Source organism: Elgaria multicarinata, chromosome 5 (assembly GCF_023053635.1).
Source record: "Elgaria multicarinata webbii isolate HBS135686 ecotype San Diego chromosome 5, rElgMul1.1.pri, whole genome shotgun sequence".
Taxonomy (NCBI): Eukaryota; Metazoa; Chordata; class Lepidosauria; order Squamata; family Anguidae; genus Elgaria; species Elgaria multicarinata.
The window spans coordinates 40,217,678-40,241,355 of record NC_086175.1 but is presented as its reverse complement, the minus strand read 5'-3'; the positions used below and the strand labels follow the sequence as shown (position 1 = coordinate 40,241,355).

At 40.3% G+C, this 23,678-nt stretch overlaps 1 protein-coding gene across 1 annotated transcript in view; it reads left to right on the top strand.

The window, feature by feature from the left end:
* Positions 1 to 8,858: 8,858 nt before the first annotated feature.
* Positions 8,859 to 23,678, top strand: part of GRTP1 (growth hormone regulated TBC protein 1) — a 28,242-nt gene continuing 13,422 nt past the window's right edge. The window contains exons 1-4 of the mRNA XM_063126178.1: positions 8,859 to 9,009; positions 13,368 to 13,519; positions 16,403 to 16,561; positions 22,081 to 22,205. Of these exons, the coding sequence (XP_062982248.1) occupies positions 8,951 to 9,009; positions 13,368 to 13,519; positions 16,403 to 16,561; positions 22,081 to 22,205 (495 nt within the window). The 5' untranslated portion in view covers positions 8,859 to 8,950. The remainder of the gene's footprint in view (positions 9,010 to 13,367; positions 13,520 to 16,402; positions 16,562 to 22,080; positions 22,206 to 23,678) is intronic.

The window sequence follows — 23,678 nt, the reverse complement described above, 5'->3', positions numbered from 1 at the left end:
CCGTGGGAAGCCTGGCAAAATTCAAGTATGCTGCCCAAAATACTGAGTACGAGGTGGGATCTGATCCCTAACACATTAAATAACTCCTTTGAATAGTAGTTGGGCTTGCAAAAAACTATAATGATGCAACAAATCCATATAGCTCTACTGAGATCTATACATAGTATGAAATAAGACTGAGGCATGATCCAATCAAAGTTAAGTATGTTTAAATCTCATTGATTTCAATTAGTGTGCCAAGTATTTAATGAAATCTCTCCCACTGAAATCAAAAGGATTTAACAGTGCTTAACTTTGGCTGCTCCGACCTCATTGGCATCAGCATGTTCCAAGATTTCCAGACAGTAGAACGTACAAGTCAATTGAGAAGAACCTTTCATTACCATTGCCAATGCCACAATTTCTTTTGCCAATTTTTTTCCGTGCCGTATGTATGTACATGTACACACACCCAATTTGTTTTTAATTTACTCAGTTTATACTTTTTACATGCTGAAAGGTGAACTTAAATTATGTCTTTTTCACTGTATGGGGCAGCACAGAAGGAACCAATTGCAAAAATAGCAACAGCAAAGGAGTCCTGCCTCCTCTTGAGTAAGTCTAGGTTGTGACTTTATTTTAATTATATAGTAATTTTGCACATTTGTAAGTGGACCCTTAATTCTAGGTTGTTATTATACCACACGAGGTCCTTCTCCTTTCTCTTGTTAAGTACTTTAAATAAAGATGCTGATAATTTAAAAAGTAGGTCTCAATAGCTAAAAAGTAGCTGGTATGACAGATGTCCAAACTGAATACATTTGTTCAGCATAACAGGTACAAAAGTTGAACATCAGGTATTATATATTGTTTTATTTAGCTTATTTAATTATTGTTTATTTAATAGATTTAATACCCTGCGTTTTAGGATGTCTATCCTCACAGAATAACTAAGTATAAATACCAATTAAAATGCCAAAACAATCAAATATAAAATATATTCACAGCTCATGAAGATTTCAAAGGCCCTTTATATCTGTTGAAATGCTCTCCACCAACTTTTCAAGTCCATGAAGACAACTAAACCACATGACCATAACTGGTGGAACTGCTCTATCTATGCTCAAGATGGTATTGTGGATTGAACGTTGGATCTGAATGTCAAAAACACGAATCTATTTTCCCCTTCTGTCCTGAAGCTCACCGACATATGCCTTGGACAACTTATGTCTGATTTGCACAAAAAGACAATCCATGGGTTATTTAACCTAAAGGTCGTCAGGGCCAAGTGCAACCAAATGTGCTGCTTCCCACTTGCTTGCTGCTTCCACTTTGCAAAACAACCCAGGAACACCCCCATTCCTGGTTGTTAATTGATTGTTAGCTGCTGGCTTGAGTGCCATTTTTGCTGGAAAGCACGATATGAATTTAATATGGGGGGAAAAGGTTGCTTGAATTAGTCCCCTTTTGTGATGAAACCACACCATATTAAATCAGTTCCCTGTTTTTATCATGGGTTCAGAATTTGCTTAATGTTGGTTTGATTTCTTTTCCTCTAAACATCTGTTTCAATGATCATGTTACTGCTTCAAAAAATTAGAAGAGTCATCAAAGCATACTAAATAAAGACACTGTGGTCATAGAGAAGTTCCAGAAGCCTTTATTCACATAAGTGATAGGGGAGGCCTAATATTTTTCATTCAGTAGGGATTCAGGGAACAGAAAATCCTTTAATGATCTATCTGAGACATGTAGGAAACAATGGTCCCCTTCATGGGCTCAAAGATCATGAGAAAATTATTGACTAGCCCCTCCTGCCTGGGAACTTCTCTCCAAGTACAATACACTCTCACAAAGCAGTGTCATTTGGTTAGAACTAGGGGTAAAGTACTGGCATTAAATACTCCTGAATTTCTTCTATGGCAAATACAGTAATTACACAGGACATCCTCTTCCTGCTATGATTGATATTTTGATCAGGTAAACTACTTGCACTGCATGTAATATATATACATAATTGATCAGACAGAAGGAATTTGGGTGTGATCATGCTACTGTCATGTGTGTCATCAATATTTTATTTCCCCAAAGTTTTGCAAAACATTAAATACCAAAAGAATGAATATGTTCCTACTAAAGTCCCGACTGAAACAGGGAAAGTATTTAAGGCTACAATCCACTTATCTGAGAAAACCCCTCTGAACTCAATGAGAGTAGTTATTTTTGAGTATATACAAGATTGTGATGCAAAACAATTTAATAAATAGGGTACAAAACATCAAACATGAGAAGCCTACATGTAGAGGTGGTACAGAGAATTTAAAATTCTTCCCATTTTTTAAACTTATTTTTTTTCTGTAGTTCATCTTCTGAAACATATAAGCAGCTTCCTTTCAATATTTCACCATAATTAGGAGGTGCAGAATATATTACACCTGATAGGAAGTCTGAGTACTCTGACAGTTTTTATTAACTCCCCCCCCCCCCCACACACATTTAGGTAGTGGTTGAACAGGATAATGGAACGAACACATATCATCCCGGAATCAGCAACCAGAACTCCAAGGGCCAATTCTGAGAAACACAGCCTCATCATCCTAGTTAACCTAGTAAAGGGTGGTGGTGGTGAAACTGGTTGTGGGGTTTTCAGGAGCATGCTTTTAGGAACAGAGAGGAGGTTGGCTGACCCATGAACCTGTTCCTATAGGTGGTCTATGTGGCAGTGTTAAACTTGAACAAGTTCCTCTATGTTAATTTGTTTTCAACAGTGAAGAAGGCATTAGAAGGAAATTTAAGACATTATCTAACAAAAATGACAGGAACAACATCTGTTTTCTATTTTTGATGGATATTCTTGCCCTTGGCCAGTCACATGTCAAGCATCAAGGTCTGGGGAGCATAAGTGTCCAAGAGCAAAAAATGGGATTATATATAAACTTGTGCATTGAGAGAGTTTTAATGACCTTTTCTATCACCAGCCCCCAAACTAGATTGTTGACTCAGAGAGCGTGTAGCAACAATGAAAATAAGTTTTCTGATTCTGGAAGTTTCTAGCATTATCCTAACACCTGGTACATTCTGTTACTTCTATTGCCCCAGTCCAACTTTATTATTTTTGTGAACCGCCCAGAGAGCTTCAGCTATTGGGTAGTATAGAAATGTAATAAATAAATAAATAAATAAATATTAATGCTTTTGAAGGATCTGTATGTGTGACTAATTGCCCCAGATTAGAGATGGAGATGCACATTCAAACAGGACTTCAAACTGAAAGCAAGGCAATGCTCACTCAAGATGCCTATCTGAATACACATTAGACGCCCATGGTTCCTGCTACAAGGGATAAACCGTGGGAATAGAAACCTACGTACGCATGTGGATCTCTCTAGCTATTTTGGGGTGCAAGGGTTTTCTCCTGAAGTGATATAATTTTTTTTCTGTTCTATGATGTAAATTCAGCATTTAGTTTTGCCGTTGGGAACACAGATCTCCCTTCCCTTTGTAAACCTCAGCATCACATCCCATGCTGTGGAGTGGTCCCCAACCTTCCAGAGCAGATTTTGTAGGGAGAGGGGCCTGCATGTGAAAGAGAGAAACAGCAGTTGCCTCCTCCCTTGTACTGCCATCAGAAATGCCTTGCTAAATCAAAGGTCTTCTGCGGACAGAAGGAATCCTTCTGTCCATAGAAGGTAGATCTTGGATCCAAGTGTTCGCCAAAGTTATGTTCTGAACTATTTAACAGACAATCTTTAAAAGCTTCCTTCTGCCATCAATTGCTTGAGCTGCATCATTCATCATTACAATGTTATCTTTCAACAGTTATTTGATGGTGAGAACAAATAAAATAAGCAGAAATGGACTTGGGGGTTTCAATAAATTTTACAACAATATTTTCCTGTATTCTTCAATAATACTTACACCCTCCAGAGGATTAATCCTTGGAAACGGATAGAGAATGCATATTAAAATTTCCAGATGTTCCATATTTAGAAAGAACTAGTCATTTTTCAGAATATTGCACATTAAGGACTTAATTGATGAACCACAATTTAAACTAACAAGCTTTATATTGTGACATGCATGGATATACCATGCTAGTTTCATAGACTGCATTTTTAAAAGAAAAAAAGCAAAGTATTTAAACTCATGTGGGAATTGGTTTATTAATAAGGGATAATTCACAACAACAACAACAACAACAACAACAACAACAACAGAAGATGTGGTTTAGAAACCCAGGTCAATTTAAAACAAAAGCTAATATCATTTCAATGAAATGAAACATTGCCAATTCCCCCACTAAGCTCCTTATGGGATAAAGAAAAAGCTGATGGAAAAGCATGCCAAACTTAGAGCTAAGGGGTGGGGAACATAGCAAAGCCAATATCCTTGATAAGTACAGCCTTTTGAAATGTATCTGAAGAACAAACAACATGCTGCTACCCAATATTTGCCACGGAAAACATATTTCAAAGATGCAAAGTTAGTTCTTACAATATGTGTTCTTTTATAATGCAGTAACTGCATTAACTGTTAATTGCAGTATACGGATCTTGTTAGTACAAGCAACGATCCAGTCCAAAGTGAAGCACTTCAGTGCTGCAATCCTATCCCACATAGAGATTTTATTCTATTAAGTGGTACACAAATATTAATAAATAAGTATACACTCTTACCTGGAAATGAGTCCCGTTGAACCCAGTGAGGCTTACTTCTGAGCAGACACATATAGTATTGCATTAAAGGTTGTATGTATTTCAACAAGAGACATCTATCTGGGCTGCAGTCCTCTACATATTTACCTGGGTGTAAGCTCCATTGAACTCAGTAGCGCTACCTTGTTAATTATGTTTCTATACCGCCCAATAACCGAAGCTCTCTGGGAGGGTCACAAAACCAAATTAAACTATAAAATACAGTAACGGTGTAAAACATAATATATAAATCTTATATTTAAAAAAGAATATAACTAAGTAAAAAAAAAGACCAGAGCAAAAGTCAGCAGCAGCACATAGACCTAAAAACACATTAACACAAATTTTAAAACTGAACACAATTATTAAAAATCTGTGCAGCCATGCACAGGATTGTCCTGGAAACTGCTTGACTTTGTCTTGAGGTCATGTTTTAGTGTGTATAAAATGGGCGCATGCACACACAGTAGCTACATGCAATGCAGTCTTATGTCATCCAGCTGATTTGACTAGGAACTTTTTCGTTCAAGAAACAAGGAATTCCACAATATAGTTTGTAAGGATGTGTTTATATCAGTATTTATATAGGCTTGCATCCAGATTAATGCAGGAATAAGGGGTGTAAATCAAGCAGAAAATAAGAAATTAAATAGCCCATAATTGCAACAGTTTTGTTATTGACAATACTTCGTTATTTGACAAACAAATGAAAGCATAAAAATCAGTATCAAAAATATTTGTCTAGGTTTGCCTTTTCTTTATAAACAGATCTCCTTGTGCTGTTCTGTGTGTGATCTTAGGGTCCTTAACTTGCCACAGAAGCTTAAGAACACTGCTTTTAGCATCAGTGAATTGCTGTTATCCAGAGGTCATCTATTTCAGAGACAGGAAAATTCCTAAGCTACTTAAAAACTGATCTTGGCTCATACTGATCTTGGACACTCCCTGAGGAACCTAATCCCATGCGATTTGGTAGAGAACATTGGAGTTGGTTTGCCCAGATAGTGGGTTCATACGCATGAAACTTTGATGCAAAATCCTACAATAATAAGGAAATTACCCTGGCTACTGGGCCGATGACTCACCAAAGGAGAAGGGAGAAAAAGAGGAAAGCAACATTTTACAACATATTTTATATCTTTTCTGTTAAGGGGCATCTTTAGAGAGGCGGTCCCTTCGTTTCCTTCCCTCTTTTCAGCATCCATTCCAAGGCACTACTTCACAAGTTCCAGTCCTAGGTTTCTCAACTTTCAGGTTCAACTAACGGGCACAAAAATATTCTGGGCACTTCTCTTAGCCCCTGCTCCTCATTTGAACCCGTGGATCTACAATACGTGGAAGATGCGCTGGTTTTCTAACTGGAAGTCCTGTTTTCTAATCCCAGACTAATCAGCAATGGCTTCTTTGGCAACTGGCCCCAAAATCAATCAGTCAAAATAATCAAATTCAATTGCTCCCCAATGACCAGGCAAGGGAGTAGGTTACAGAGCACAATCCTATGCATGTCTGGGTTCAATGGGACTAATTTACTCCCAGGTAAATTGGCCAAGAATTGGAGCCACCCGCTATATTCTGCAAGTACGCGCCTCTGATGCTCCACCACTCAAGTGAGTAACCATTAATAAGACCTGCTTAAACGATTATGAACAGTCTTGGGCCTTAGCTAGACCTAAGGATTATCCCAGACACACGGAGGGGTCATCCCTGCCTGCTCCCGGGATCCCCTGTGTGTCATTTGGATGCACAGGGATGATCCCAGGACAATCCCGGGATATAGGGCTGGTCCAGCCATGGCCTTGGTTTAATATCTGCAGGGAACCTCACATGCACTCATAGCAACAAATGTGTAGGAACATCACAGTCGGCATTATTTATTAAGCACCATCAGTATTGTATTTTATTTGTTACATTTATATCTTGCCTTTTCTCCAAGTAGCCCAAGGCAGCATACTCAATTCTCCTCTCCATTTCATCCTCACAACAACCCTGTGAGGTAGGTTAGGCTGGGTGAGCGACTGGCCCAAAAGTCTCGCAATGTGCTTCATGGCTGGGTGAGGACTAGAACCCAGATCTCCTGAGTCCCAGTCCCACACCCTAACCACTACACTGGCCCAAGCATAGTATATGATAGTGTACAAGAGGGCAGCTCCCTGCCCCTAGACATTTACAGTATAACATTCAACTCAGAGAAAGGCGAGGGAAGTGGAAGCAGGTCTCAACAGGAAAGCAGTATATGGGGGCTTCACTAACAGGTGCTTAGGGTTGGTTACAGGCTCAGTTACAGCAGGGCATGGAAACTTTAGCAATCTGGGATTCAAGCTTATATGAAAGTCATGCCACTTTTGCTCTAGAACTCCCAGTTATGTGCAGGCTGCTTTCTGCACTTGCCCACTAGGGTGGCAAAGGCATTCTACACATGCTCAAAGGCACTCTTTCCTTACTGCTACTTCACCTGGTGGTCCAAAAATGAAAACAGATTCTGGGTCTCTCTCCCCACCCTCCCAAGCCAAGAGTTGCCCTCCCTGCCCAGCCGGGCTGCCTTCCTTGTCGACCGAACAAACACTCCGAGGACAAAGAACATAAGAAGAGCCCTGCAGGATCAGACCAAGGATCCATCTAGTCCAGCACTCTGTTCGCTCAGTGGCCAAGCAGCCATCGGCCAGGGATGAACAAGCAGGACATGGTGCAACAGCACTGTCCCACCCATGTTCCCCAGCAACTGGTGCACACAGGCTAATTGCCTCGAATACTGGAGGTAGCACACAACCATCAGGGCTAGTAGCCATTGATAGCCTTTGCCTCCAGGAATTTACCCAACCCCCTTTTAAAGCCATCCAAATTGGTGGCCATCACTACATCTTGTGGTAGTGAGTTCCATAATTTAACTATGCGCTGTGTGAAGAAGTACTTCCTTTTATTTGTCCTGAATCTCCCACCAATCAGCTTCATGGGATGACCCCAGGTTCTAGTATTTTGAGAGAGGGAGAAAAAAGTCTCCCAATCCACATTCTCCACACCGTGCATAATTTTCTACACCTCTATCACGTCTCCCCTTGGCCTCCTTTTTCCCAGGCTAAACAATCCCACTTGATGTAACCTTCCCTCATAGGGGAGATGCTCCAGCTCCTTAATAATTTTAGTTGCCCTTTTCTGCACTTTCTCCAGCTCTATAATATCCTTTTATAGGTGTGGTGACCAGAACTGTACACAGTATTCTCTAAATGTGCACCATAGGTTTGTATAAGGGCAGTATGATACTGGCCGTTTTAGTCTCAATTCCTTTTCTTATAATGCCTAACATGGAGTTTGCCTTCTTTAGAGCGGCCGCACACTGGGTGGACATTTTCATCGCGCTGTCCACCACAATCCCAAGATCTCTTTCTTTTTTGGTCACCACCAGCTTAGATCCCATTAGGTTATACTTGAAGTTGGTTTTTTTTTGCCCCAACATGCATCACCTTACACATTGAACAGCATCTGCCATTTGGATGCCCACTGCCCCAGTTTGGAGAGATCCCTTTGGAGCTCTTCACAACCCCTTGGTGTTTTAACAACCTTAGGAGCATGGCGAGGATTCCTGCCCTCTTCCCTCCAGCTGAGGTTGTCCTGGGAAGTGCGCGCGCAGCAGGTCGCCGGCGCCGAGGGAGAGAGCCGAGAGCAGGTTAGGAGGCGGCGTCACTCGGGGGCGGGGCGTCTTCTCAGCTGCTTTCCCAAGCCTCGGTCTACCTCAGGCGAAGGTTGCGCTGGCGTTGTCCTTAAGGAGGCGCAGTTTGGAGCTCCACCCCGGCGGGTGGGAGACGCGAGAAGCTTGAATCAAACTGAAAGCAAAGGCAGCCGCTTTCCCCCAGCGCTGCAAGGACCCGCGTAAAAGGCGCCGAACATGGCAGGGACGCCACTCTGGGAAGCCCAGCGTGTCCCTTTCCGTCTCTTTCTGGGAGCCGGTGGAGCAGCCCTTGGAGGGGTAACGCTGCTGGACCTTTGAGCCTATTCCCCCCTCCTCCTTCTCCCCCCCCCCCCCCGTGTGGACGCCTCGCTCCTGCGCTCTCCGAGACAAGCCGTGTTCTTGACATTTTGCAGCTGCCCGGCGAACTTTGGAGCGCTTTTGGAGCGGGAAGAAAGAACGAGCCTCGCGCCTCCCTCTTGAGACTAGAAGTGGGACTTTGACTCCTCTCCCACGGAGGAGGAGGAGGAGGAGGAGGCCAGCCGGGTTCCCCCCCCCCCCTTTCCTCACCCCCTCGATCATTTTGTGCTGGAGGAATCCCCAATACTCCCTTCCCATGGCGGGGGAGGAAGAGCGGCGAGCTCAGCAAGGGAGCCGCGAGAGCGACGTGCACAGGTACGCCGTAGCCTTGTCGAGCGCTCCCGACTTCGCGGGCGCGGGTGTGCTTTCAATGGACTTCTTGGACTTGCCGTCGCGGCCCTCCAGGTGTATCAGGTGTAACAGGAAGTTAATGGTTTGAGATGTTAGAAATAGGACGCGCGCGAGAGAGAGAAAGGGGGGGCAAGCACCTCTTTACACTCTGGGCAAACTCTGAGCGCCCCTTTCTCGCCGAAAGGGCCGCGGGTGTGATTTTTAACGAGACAACGTTTGCGTGGACTGAATTCCCTTTCGTTATTGGATTCGCAGCTGGGCAGGCAATCCAACGAATGCCCCTCCAGGTTTTCATGGGCACAAGATTACTTAGAGAAGACAAAGAATGTTGTTTTGCTATCTAATATACCGGCTAATTCCAGTGCACAGTTCCACCGCCACCACTCCATAAACGATTTTTATTTCCTCGTGATAAAACTACTTTCTCATTGCCTGGATTCGTCTGATAGTTTAAAGCTGCAGTCCTAAACACACTCCTTGGGAAGTTTTACTGTTAGCAGTGGGATTTTCTTCCCGATCTTAGAACTCCCTTTGAAATATAATTTATTTCAGTTCTTAAAATGTGCTCTTATTGGTATACTTGAGTTTGTAACATAGGATTTTCATTATTTTGGAAATACTATTTACAGTGCTCATTCTCCACAATCTTTTCTCCAGTTGGTATCAGCATGTGGAGCTTTAGAAAAGCAAGAAGAGATATTTACAAACATGTTCCTATAGATAATTACAAGAGGTATTTACAAACATACTATTTATTTAGAAAGATAGCATGCAAAACAATTAACTTACAATGGAATGTGTAACAACTTCTCTCACTTCTTGGGAGGGTTTTATTAGGAAAAATTAGATATTCAAGAAATATTAAACAGGTTATTCTGATAGTCATTGGAAAATATGAAGAGGATGAATATGGACTAGGCAGAAGTTCCCTGCAGTCTTAAAGGCTTGTTTTTCCTCAATGGAATCTCTACAGAGGGACTGATGAGAATGTTTGATTAATATTTCCCTCTTCATGACCAGACAGTTGACTAATACTGTCGTCTTTGTTCTGGTGCCTATCTTCAATTGAAAAGGCCCATTTTCATACACACAGTAGAATCAAGTGATAAAACTTTTTCCTGGGCTTTACCTCTTCAGGTTGTAGGTGGAGGTGGGTATGATCGAATGCTCCCCTGCCAATAGGGCTTAAAGACCATGGAAAAGTATGGCTATAAAAAGCTTAAACTGCATGTGATCACTATGTGGTACTTTTCTATAGGGAAGCTAAACACAGTGCATTCATGATACAGTTCAGGAAAAAGTTTTACAAGTTGCTCTGCTATATGTATTAACTGGACCTAAATACTTGGATATATGGACGTATTCTGGAAGCTTGTAGAGAGATGTATTTATGCACAATACTATACTTGAGAAAGACATGGCCTTATTTTGGCTTTCTATGTCCTCCATAGTATGCATGCTTAGGTTCAGTTGAAACCAATGGCACTTAAACACATGTACCTGTTGCAGATTATTGTTCTTACATAGATTATTTCTTGGAAATGACTTGCACAGTTTTTCATTCTCTGATTTGGCCATGTGTTCGAAACTAATAAGCAGAGGCTAGAGGGAACTGAGAGTGGGATGTTTCTGATTGACCTGTTGTCTTCTGTGTGTGTATTCAGATAAGCAACCATGTAAACAAATATTGTTTCTATTATATAGAGCTGGATGGAGTTCAAAACTTTATGCAAAACCCGACAGAGTTTTGCCTGGTAGTCAAGGATACACCATGGCTAAAAGAGCCAGGGTTTCCTTGTAAAGTTGGGATAAAAACTCCGTTTGAAAAGTTGCACATCTTGGATTTATAGCAAGCCTTAATAAAGGAAAAATACTCTAGGATTAAAATCACAAAACATTTTAACTGGACCACACACCATAAGTGGTTCATTGATATCACTTAATGATTCTCAGCATTTATATAGTGCATTGCCAGCACTTTAAATACTATGTGTGTATCTTGGTGATTTTCACAACAACCCTGCAAGGTAGATTAATTTTATTACCATTCCATTGCAAATGGGTAGAAGGAGAGAATGATGGCTTGCTTCAGTACATCCGCCCCACCCCCACCATGCATCACCCCAGTACAATAAAGGTTGAAATGAGATTTGAACTTAGAATATATTGACTCAGACTTTATTGCCTGCCTCACTATAATATTATAATACATATCTCTAGCTTACATGGTATGGATATTAGGGCAGGAGCCTTAGCTGATAATTTCCTTGCTTTTTGGAGCATGAGTCATTTTTTAAAACTGGAGGGGAGTTTTGTCACATCCCCTGTAAGAGTGTCACCCTTCATGTAATCCCCACTGTGAATGTGTGTGGCAGGTGATTAGGGAAGCTGTACCTGTTGGGTAGCAGCCTGATCATTTTCAACTGCCCTGTCATCCACTTATTTCTGCAATGAAGAACAGGACATTGACAGTCCTTGTCAGGCAGAAATTCTTTACCTGACTATGTAGCAAGCGATTGGGAAAGCTGCAACTATTGAATGTCTGCCTGGACACTGAACTCTTTGTGTTGCTGTGCTGGATTTCTGCCTGGAGACATAACTACATTTTTGTTATTTATAAAATTGAGATGACTGTTTGTTCAGCATGAAATTAGGCAAAGAGGATTTCATGATATTCAGGAAGTTCCATTTAGCCACCATGGCCCATGGCATTTTGACTCATACACCATGATTGCAAATAGCGTTTGTTTGCCATTAGGCAAGGGTTAGGCTAATTTAAAGGAAAGATAGAGTTGTGTCTTTTGCAGGGTCAGCATCAAGAGTAGGCACAGTTGGACACCTGCCCATGGCCCACACCCCAGCTGGGACCCACTGGCAAGAGCCCAGTGGACTTGTTTCCTCTTTTCACCATTGCAATCTGCTCGTTTTCCTGTCTCTTCCTCTGGCCCAGACAGTGGTGGTGAGGAGGAGCATTAGATGCCACTTCTTTCTTGCTCAAATACTCTCTGCCAGTCAAGCAAGCAGTAGCAATGATGAAAATGAGGAGCATTTATAGCTGGTGACAATGGCAGAAGAGGATGCTCATTGAGAGCGTCTTGCCCAAGCGCCCCAAAAACCTGTAGCCAGGACTGTTGTTTTTGTTTTGTTTTGGGTTTTTCATCACAGTAGATCCATATATGTTGTCCTTGACCTCAATTCCCAGGTAACCAAGCTGTTATCTGGGCATTTCATCTTTCTCTTGCAATTGCTTTCCACTTAAGGATAGTCATTGGCTGCAGAACCTGCTACAATTTTTCAAATGTGAACATCTGGTGGTTAAGATTGGGGAACTGCCATATGAACTAAGCATGATGGGCATGATATAGGTGCAATGTCTGATCCCTCTCCCCAGCATAGTTGAATAACATGGCAATCATCCCTTGTCTTTGAGTAAAGCCCAGAGACCTTATAATTGTAATAAAGCATTAAACAAAGCAACTCTGCTCTGCTTACCATCCTAAATACAGTAAGTGGTCTCATGATTGCAGTCACAAACTACAGTATGAACAAATACTTTCTACGGCAAAAACCATACTTGCAAAAACCAATCCTCAGAAGCTTGTTTTCACTTTTAGCTAACCACAGTTTTGCCATGTCCTATGAATCAACAAACTGTGGTTATAGTAAACCATAGTTCCAGGTTCGGATGATAATGAGGAAATTGCCGTTAATGAGAAGTGATAGTGAAAACTTCCGAACTCCTCTTCTTGTCTGCATTGTAGTGCATGAGCCCAGGAGGTAGGTAGGCTTGCTCATGACTTGCTAAACCATAATTTAGTAGGACATCCGAATATGGCCACAGTGGCTATATTTTCTTTAGTCATGAGCTACAGTCCTAAGAATGATTGGGGTGTCCCTTAGAAATAAGCATTTTTCTCCCTGTTTCTGGTCTTGTGTGGTGACCAGAGAATAATGTCTCATTATCCTCTGTAATGATCTAAGAATGGTTTACACATCTTTTCTTCCTGTTTTTGCATGGGACTCAGAAGCAAGGAGAAGCAAGCACACCAATGCTCTCTCATTGCATTAGTAGACTGTGTGAAATGACTGTAACTTCCAAATAAAACATGCTTGTTGTTAGCTGAATACCTTCAAAACCAAACTTTCAGAATGTTTATCGAATCTGTTCTGGCACTGTCAATTTGATGCACTGTCATTATCAATTTAATTTTCCTCCTTTGAGTTGCATTTCTGAAAAATCTTAAATTTTGGTATATAAAAATGAAGCTTATCTAATTGCATAAAATGAATATGTCTGTGAAATAACCTGTTTTATATTGTAGAGTGGATCCATATGGGTTTGAAAGGCCAGTGGACTTTGACTATGCAACATATGAAGAATTCTTTTCTAGATACCTAGTGATACTCACTAGAAGAGCAATTAAGTGGTCCAAGCTTTTAAAAGGAAACAATGCTGTACAGAAAAGCTTAAAAGGTAAGATTCCAGTGTGTCATGGGATTTGAGTACAAAAACATGATAAATATACTTTAATTTTAAATAGCTATCTCCTATTTTCTGTTCCTGGCTTTCCCCTCTTTTTTGAAACCATACTTAAAACATTTTTAAAAGCTTTTTTGTGGACTCCATATGTTAGGTATCTGATAATCTTCCTTTTCTTGTTCAAATTTATTATTGTGCCAATGGCCCCAGAGGCGTTTTTATAGACAATTTTTGTTTAACTAATAGTAGGTGGGAAAAACTGTAGTAGGAATAACTCCTACGCTTGACAGCTGATCATTTATGAATAGCTTTCATTTTTACGTAGATTCTGACCTTGTAAGAAATTAATCCATTTGGTATTATCTATGTCTGATAACAGCAGCTATTTGTTGCAAACCTGGTACAGTAAGCTGTCATGGTAGGATGTCTCTTTCCCCAGCCCTGTTTTTTTAAAAGCATACTTGGATAATAGAACTTTCAAATGCAAGTCGTTATAAAAGCAAACTTAAATGCTGAATGAATGGATACCAACTTGTTTCTTAAAAGAGTACAACACAACTAAAGGTGAGGCAGAAAAGTATAGTTCAAGTAACTTACAAGTATAGTGAGTTGGATCAAAATGCATGAGCATAAAGGCTTTCTGCTCACTCAAGGGAAGGCCTCTTAAATTTTGCTTCTACTGCCCCTTGCAACATCCAACACTTGGAAGCAGATTTTCAAGGGGCACAGAGGGCTTCAGCCGGAATGGAACTCTGGTCACAGAAGTTAGGATCCAAGCCAGTGAGATTAAACTTTATTGGTTTAAGGGAGATGCACAGAACAAAGTTTGATGAATCTCAAGACTGAAGCAAATTAAAAGATTATTACATTTGCATGCACACGGGGTTGAATAAAAAAGAAACAAATTAAAAGATTATTATATTTGCATGCACATGAGTTAATCAAAATACACTCTTTCAGAAGTATTTTCTTCTTCTTTGAAGAGAATTAGGAGAGCTCATGTCTCACTGTTTGCTTGACAGGTTTACTGCTTGAATGATAACATATAATTGCTACCCCTTTGGACATTTATAATTGCATGTTATCTGTACATGTGAAAACACTATAACTAGTTAGGTGACTAGATGCTATAGATTCTTGGCAGTTTTTATTGGGTAATGATAGCAGTAGGGGCTAAGCTAGGAAGTAATTAGGCCATGCATGACTGATAAAATAGATGCCAATGTCTCATTCAATGCTCGCCTTGGACCACTTTCTAAATTCTAGATACATATTCTGGGCAAACAGGTGCCTCCTGGGATTTCCCAGCACTGTGATAAGATTATCAAATTTGGCTTCCCTTTAAAATGAAATTATGAATTCTCTCTTTAAAAGATTCAATTAGAGGGTGTTCTTGATAAAGTTTTAATTTTGTAATCATGAATGGTTATAGTTGGATGCTGGCTCAAACTGAATTAGAATGGGTAGGGTGTGTGCGTGTCTTTACTGAATCAACCTGGTTGGGTGGGGAATATCCTTTAGATTAAAATGAAGTAGACCTGACATACCTAAAACTTCCAAAATTTAAGGAATTATAGAGTTAATGCAATTTTTTCTTGTGTTTTTAATTGTGTTTTGAATTTATTTGTTTCCATGTTATGTTTTAATTATGGATTTGCTTTTAATCTGTATTTTATAAGTTAGCAGCTCTGAGCATCAATTTTTGGAGGAAAGGCAAGATACAAATTAAATGAATAAAATGATGCATTGGTAGACATTAAAAAAATCTTACTGCTAGTTGAAAAAGGATGTGTGGTCTCCAGAACTTAAAGGACTTTCCCTCATTATAGGCCTATGGCTCTACTGTCATATTGACAACAGTGTTAAGGAATAATGAGTGTGTGTTAAGCCGCAGGGCAGCTTTCCCCTTGCACTGGCCACCAAAGTCATAAGGCAATGCTCTGCCTGCAGCGTTTGGTTTAACTATGTTTCAGGCAGACTTTACTTTCAGAATCAATAGCCATGATGGGAAAGGGCCAGCTGCAAAGGCAAAAGAGACATTATGGGAATATTACACAAACGTGGGTGCTTTTTCTTCTTGGCTATAAATACCCAGTTGTTATAATATCACGCGGAGGGCAAAAGAAGTCCCCACCACCACCAAATTCCATTTTATTAGATAAGGTTGCCATTTGATTATCAGAATGGGCCAATTCGCATGTAACGAAAGCCCATGGGCTGTCAGAGATGCTGCCTTTCATGCACCCGCCACTTCTGCTTTTACTCAACAACCTACGATCAGCTCATTTGTAAGTTGTTGAGCGTGATGTATGAACCTGGGTTCAGTGGTTAACTGGTGTTTGTTGTTGAACTAACTTGCTGCTTTGTTCAGACTTTAAACAACTCATTGTTCCGGGTTCGCACAACATGTTCAACAACAGTGGAGTATTAATTTTAATGGGTCCAGGAAAAGGATGTTTAGAAGATACCACAGTTTTATGTATGATGAACTTTAGGAACAGAGGAAGACCACTGGTCTAAGTAGCCAAGGTTTGTGAACACTGACTGACAGCGGCTCAGGATTTTTTTCGGCAGATATCCCTCCCCCCACCCCCCCCCAGCTCTACCTGGAGATGCTGGGGTTTGAACCTGGGACCTTCTGCATGCAAAGTAGGTGGCTCTACCCACTGAGCTGCTTTACAAATGTGGAACTTCTTAGGATTCCTTGGAAGAAGCTGGAATTAGTTTTCATTTACAGTGTTAGTTTCTATATCCGCATGCAGATATGGTTGGGTTGTCTGAACGATAGGAGAAGTAGGAAAACAGGCTTTTTTTCCTTTTCTTTTTTTGCCTTTAAGTATCCAAAAATGTATTTTCAAATGATTGGTTTTTTTTCAGTGAAACGCTATATCAGGAAAGGCATTCCAAATGAGCACCGTGCACTGGTTTGGATGGTGGTCAGTGGTGCTCAGTCCCACATGGATCAAAACCCTGGATACTACCAGAAATTACTTGATGGGGACAAAAATGACAAGCTGGTGGAAACAATTAAGACAGGTTAGTTTTTAAATATATGTAAATTCTCTTCCTGTGTATACCTAGAAGCTTGTAGTTTACCATTCTGTGTATAGAGATGGATGCAGGTAATTTTATGCCAGCTTATGGACACAGGTGAATTGAACACATCATTGTATCCTCTTCACAAAAGCAATGTTTTTTTCTGCCAATGTGGGGCAGTTGACCTGGTTCATGTGATTAAATAACCTTTGGTTTGTTAACTCTGGGTTGTTTGGGAGTGTGTGAGAGCAAGCTGGCTCCCATCCACCTACTTCCACTGCTCTAAACAACCCAGGGACTACCTTTTCAATAACCCATGACGTGAGAACTTTGGGTTGTTGAGAGAGAAACAGTCTAGAGCTTTTACCCAAGAACAACCCATGAGTTCTTCTAAATATGACTGTTCCTCCTTCAACAACTCAGAGTTCCAGGTTTGCACACCATGGAGAACAGCCCAGGGATGGAGCACCCCTGGTTTGTTTAGTTAGTGCACAAGAAGCAGGCGAGTGGTCAGGATGCTCAGTTGTTCGCCCACACTCCCAAACAACCCATGGTTAAACCATGGGTTATTTAATTGTGTGAACCAGGTGATTGTTTTGACAATTTTTATGCATGATCTTTTCCTTATGTGCATCTTTATTTAGTTTGGCTGGTATGTTGCTATCAATCTGGTACTATCCGGAGTATAGCTGTCAAGTAAATTTCAGTAAGTGTAACATTTTTTAAAAGATGCTACAAATAACTTTTTCAAAGTGAAATGTGGGAGGACTAGTCAATGGTGATCGTAGTCAGATATTTTCAAAAATATGCAGCTAGAATAGTGACAAAATGGTTCTAAGTGATTGAAGTTGCTTTTGTCCTGTGCTGCTATCATGATGGACCTTCTAGGGACCTTTTATTATTATGAGCTTTTTGCAGTTCTCCCTTTTTATCACTTTAAGCTGAAAGTGAAATTAATGATTTCTTTTTTAAAAAGAAATTATTACTGTTTTTTATAAAGGTATTGGTAGACTTTGAATAATTAATTTCTCGGGAAAATATTTGACCCAAGTCAGGCTCCAAACAAGATGGGATTTCACCTCTGAATATGGTATAATGGAAATGATGAGATAATTAGAATGCAACAATACTAGCTCAAAGAAGCTTCCTGTTCACAAAGCTAATGTTCCAGGCAGGGGACTAAGGTGATTATTCAAGGTCATTTTAACAGACTGTTGAGATTTCCCATAGAGGCTAATCCCTGGAGTGCAAAAATAAACTAAACCAAGAAAAGGTCTCCTCTTTAGTTCTAGGAAAGACACACAGTGGGATAATGTTAATTCCATTGACTGGTGAAGTAACGATTTTTTAAAAAAAGAAAAGAGGTTTGAAAGACCAACGATATAGAAATGGATAAAAATACTACTTGAAGTTACACACCTTAATAGGTTTACAGGACCATACTGCAAAGCATCTGTACTTAGGTCTTACTTTTACGACTTCCACTCATCATAGTGAACACCCAATAGAAGCTTGTGATATTCGTTGTTGATACAGGCAACCTATCCACAAAAAGCTCATAATTGTATTTTTATTAGGATTTAAGTAGATCCTTAATTGTCATTTAAACTTTCTTTGGTGTAAAACTGCATTTTTTCTCCTTTCAACCTGGATATATAGGGCAATTCCATATTATCATTTCAACACTAGTATACTAGCTATTTCACAATTATTAAGAGGGTCCAGTTTTTCCCACCCATCTGAATCTTCCTATCAATCTCCATGTTTAAAGCTCAATGTAAATTTTAGTTTATGATGCTTTTCAATTCCATATTCTTAATTTGGAATTGAAAAGCATAAACAAACCCAAAATGTACCTGTGTTGCAGTCTTTCACAACGAGAATGGTAAGCCTCCCAATAAAGTATGACAAAACTATATTGTGTTCTTACTGACTGGGTTTGGGTGATCACTTAGGGAGATGAAGCCATTGTGGCTTCTCCCTCGCCCCCACACATGCTGCATGTGCGATCGCTATTTGCATAATTCCCCATGCTGTAGTGCAGGTTGGTGTGTCAGCCAAACCTGGTGCACAGCAGGAGTGGCTTCATCCCACCCTGAACCCACAACATGCAGTAGAGGTTGTAAGGTAGTTATGAAGTCACTCCTGCTGCATTGCACACCTGATTCGGATGACATACCAACCCATGCTGCCTTGTAGTGGTTATGCAAATGGTTGGCACAAGTGAAGCATGAGTGGAGGCAGGAGAATAAGCCACCATAGCTCCCCCTCCCAGTATTGCGATCGTCTGAAGATACCAATTTTTGCCCTTGGAACTTTTTTATTTTAAAGCACTGTTGTAGAGCACACTAACTTCTTTGGCCCAGAATAATGCTGGTCACTGTAGTTATAAAACATTTATAATTTAATTTTAAAACTAATATCTTGAATGTCAGCTCTAATATTTCCAATGTATATTCAAAGTTTCAAGAAATAACTAACAAGTAACTGACTGTGGAGGTACTACCTTGCAGGGCTGACCAAGAAAAATAAAAACACATTACTTGTACTTAAAGTATTAGGTGTAGCTCATTCATAATAAAATGGTGTTATCATTTATATGCTTCCAAGGAACACATCCACATAGAGATTCCTAGCACATGATCCAAGTCCTCTTGAAGAGCAGCCTCTGACACACACAGCATCAATACCCTTGTTTGTGACAACACACTTTTGTGGGGATTACTGTGTTTTCTCATAATTGTGGGTGTAGTAACTAGGAAGGTGTATTCATGGAGGTCTTGTTCAATCCTTTGGTTTTTCTGTTGGGTGGGACATTGAAAGGGGCCCTTTCATATGCTGGGTGGTGGTGATGGAAGAGGAGGGCAAGTGAAGGAGAACCTCCTTGAGATGAGAAGAATGGAAAAGAAGGTCCCTGGCTCCTTTCTCTGTCCCACCTCTTCAAAAATATTGAGAAGAGGCTGGATAGAGAAAGGAGTTTGTTTCCTTCCCTCTGTACCCTCCCCTCAATTTTAATGATTTGTGGCTCTTCTATATAGGATGAAATTCTAAAATCAGTTTACCATATGGCTAACACTTCACAGGCTTACAACAATGGATGGCTTTCAGGAACCTCCCATTAAAATGTTGTTAGCTTCTACCTCGCCCCTTTTTGCATGGGGCTGCTGTTGGCATTATGGCAGATGGGAGTCTGTTATATAGACATCAGAACCCAGTAATTATGTGTTATTCAGGAGTAAGTCTATGGAAATGATCTTCCTTGCATACAATCACTCTGACCTACTGACTCTGCGTTTTTGAGGAGGGAGTGATGATGATAAAAATTCTTGCTCAATTAGGAACCCCACACACAAGGTGGATGTTACCCATGTGGATGCCCACATCCGACATGTGTGTGCCTGTGTGACTCTGGTCTCAAGATTAGGACTACAGATACAGTGCTGACCATATGCTGTCCACTACTGCATTCACAATGTTAACTGTAGGGTCTGAAGGAACTGAATTCTTACTTGTTCCCATAGTCACCACATCTGTCAAAACCGACAACTCCAGCACAACTTTGGCTGTGGGGGTCTCTAAACTGAGTACAGTGTCTTTAAGATCAGAATTGCTTGACTTCTTAAAAATACAGAAGAAAAAATTTAAAACTAGTGACATTCTGAAAGTGCTGCTGCTTTAATGCAAGCAGAAAGAGGTGGTCAAAATATTGGATTTGATACAGGTTTAGTCATATTTGGAGTTGATCTATTGAAATCCCTGGGACTTACGTTAGGCATGACTAAACCCCCATTTATTTCAGTGGGTCTACTCCAAGCAGGGCTGGCGCTACCATTAGGCCAACTAGGCAGCCGCCTAGGGCACAGAGGGGTGCAGTACTGACCTTTAAGGGTCACAGTTTTATACAAATTAGCTGTTTTAAGAAAAAATGTAATAAGTTCAAGTTTTGTGCTTTATATTTTTTTCTACAAAATATCTGTTCTTAAAAATCGAAGTTGGCAATTTTTGGTGTGTATGTGTGTGTGTGCAAGGGCGCAAAATAGTCTGGCGCCAGCCCTGACTCCAAGTGTGACTAAATGGGATCCAATCTGTTGTCAAGTGAAACATTTTTTTTTTAATCTGCAAAAAAGTATCTTCATCTTAGAGGTTTTTTGATGAATAAAAATGAGAACCCCTTTTCTCTAGCAAGAATGTTTAGGTTAATGTTTAAGCTAAATTTGACTAAAATGGGATTGCCAGTGAAGGAATAACTGTTCTGATATTCAGCTAAATTGCAGAGATTGAAGCAAAGAACGAACAAAATACATGACCGTGCATCTCTGCACTGAAAAGTTCTCTACGCTTTGACCTTTCCCTTGCATGAAGGAGCAGATTTTTCCATTCATGACTTCATTTTTCTGACTGCAGTAATAGCATAATACTATGTTTAGAAAAGCCTTGTAAAAAAACAAAAACACACACCAAGCTGATTCCAAAACTAACCTATGTGGAGGAGTAGGTAAAGCATGATTTTTGTCCATTTAAATCTGCACTGGTCTGTTGCGTGAGCTCATCTTTGTTGAGCTAATATGGCAGTGTAGTTTTCAGTAAGGCAATTGGTTATATTTTATCTTACGAAATACTGTTATATGCCTCCATCGGTTAGTCTCTGCCTTGCATGTGGATCAGAATCACTGGGGTGACTTTAAATCTCTACCACCATTCCCATTTCCTCATCTCAGCAGGCAAGGAGGGGAAATTTAAACTAGAGACGTGTGAATCAACAAACCTGAGCTTATCAAGGCGATTTGATTTTGTCCTTGGAGTTTGTACCAACTTGAGTCCATAATAAATGGCAGACTCTGGTTTTTTTCCCCTTTTTGCACAAATGTTTGAGTGCATTTATGTGCTTTTTTTCCTTTTTCAAATGTACGCATCAAATATGCACTTTTTAAAAATGTGAATTGCACTGCAAGCTTGGAAATGTACAGACTTCAATCTCAGACTATGTTTGTGTCAATGTTCAGTTGTGGAAGATGTGAGTTGGCTAAATTCTGGTCCAAAGCAGTCAAATGAATTTCCCATACATCCCTAGCTTGAACCTCCCTATGCCTTTGCTTGTCTTGTGACCGTAGTATATTATTATTATTATTATTATTATTATTATTATTATTATTATTATTACCACCTATGCCTGCACACTGAGAAGTCTGTGAGTGTTGGAAGGAGTGTGTGTGCACATGCTTGTGTGTTGTGGCAAGTGACCCAGCACTACATGTGGCTCTCAGGGTGAAAATATTTGCCCATCCCTGCTGCAGGGTAAAAGAACATCAAATCAAACTTGGATCTTCCAAAAATACAGCCTTCGTTTTGCATAACTTTTGGTTTTAGAAGTGAATAAACAAATGCCAAAATAGACAACATTTTGTGATCCACTAACTCCATTGGTGAATTGAACTCTAGTCCAATTAAAATCCAAAGCTTTGTTTATTACGTCACATGTTTTTAGATATATTTTAAATTCTTTCCCTTTTTTATTTTAGACATGAATAGAACATTTCCAGATAATGTAAGATTTCGCAAAACTGCGGATCCCTGTTTACAGAAAACACTCTACAATGTATTGGTGGCATATGGACACCATAATCAATCTGTGGGATACTGCCAGGTATGTAACTTTAAGGATGCAAGTACATGTAACTTCTACTGTGCTTGTTTGCAATGCAAGCTTTGAGCAGTGTAGGTTTCACACATGTTAACTTATCATGGCATTTTATCCTAAAATTTAGGCTCAACTCAATAGTATCTAGTTTGCTTGCTTCATTTGTGAGTTTCTAACCATATGCAAAACAGCCTGTAAAACTGCTGATCAGGGCTCTCACACCAGGGCCTCATCTACACCAAGCAGGATATTGCACTAAGAAAGCGGTATATAAAAAGCAGGAGCCACACTGTTGCTTTATAGCGGTATTGAAGTGCACCGCCAACTGTTGGGGCCCATTGACATATACCATATACCACTTTCATACTAGTATATCCTGCTTGGTGTGGCTCCTGCCTTTTATATACCACTTTCATAGTGCAATATCCTGCATGGTGTAGATGAGGCCCAAATCTGGAGCTGGCAAGGTCTTGCATGCCAATATTCCCAGGAATAGTAGGGGTGGAAGAAGCACAAGTTAAGGACAAAGGGTGCAGATGGCATGCAATTAGGTATGTACCTCAAAGCTGTCCCCCTCATATATATGGACATATTAATTCTAAACTTCTGCTCTTTTGGAAACAAGTCTTAGTGATTTTAAAGGAACATAATGCCAAATTAAGCTGGAGATTGAAGACAAAAGGATCTCATTTAGCCACAGCAGAGCTGGGTGTAGATTCCAAAGAGTACATAGAACAATGCATGTTTATTTATTTGTTTATTTATTGCATTTCTATACCACCCAATAGCCGAAGCTCTCTGGGCATGTGATTCTGAATAACCTGCACTTATGTTTCAGGACCTTCCTAAATGCATCTTCCAGCAATGTTAATGTGTGCGAGAGTTAAGTTGTTATCGAAAAATGTAACTGTGAACTTTTCCTCCAAAGAGCTAAAACAGGTTTGTTTTGCTATTATGTGCAGCAAGTCCTGCTTTATGCTGGCATGTGCAATAAGTGAATGTGGTTGTTCCCAGAACCGTCTTCTGAGGGGCAGCGTTTTGTGCCTGCTGCAGTTTAAGTGCCAAATAGCCTTCTGTCACCATGGTTGCTATTGTCAAGCAAACTGGCGGGATAAGGTCTGAAAAGGCATCCTCACAATGGGAGGGCAAATGCCCCAACAACACTGAACAGTTTTTACAACAGCTGTTGGCTTTTTACAGACTGGTGGGTGGGGGAGGGGGGTGAATTGAAAACAAACGCTTTTGAAGAGTGCCCCGTTAGATGGGGGAGAGATGGTTATGAACTTTTGGAATGTGAAAAAAAACCCAATTGGTCCTGTTTGAATAAATGGACATGCTAGTCCTTGATGTATCCTCTGTGTTGGATTCTTTTTCTTCCTTGAGCCCCAATTGGCAGCGCTTATGAGATAAAATGAAAAAGTATTATTCTCCCACTATGGAAGAGGATAGTAAGGAGATGAAGAGTGATTGTTGAAAGAG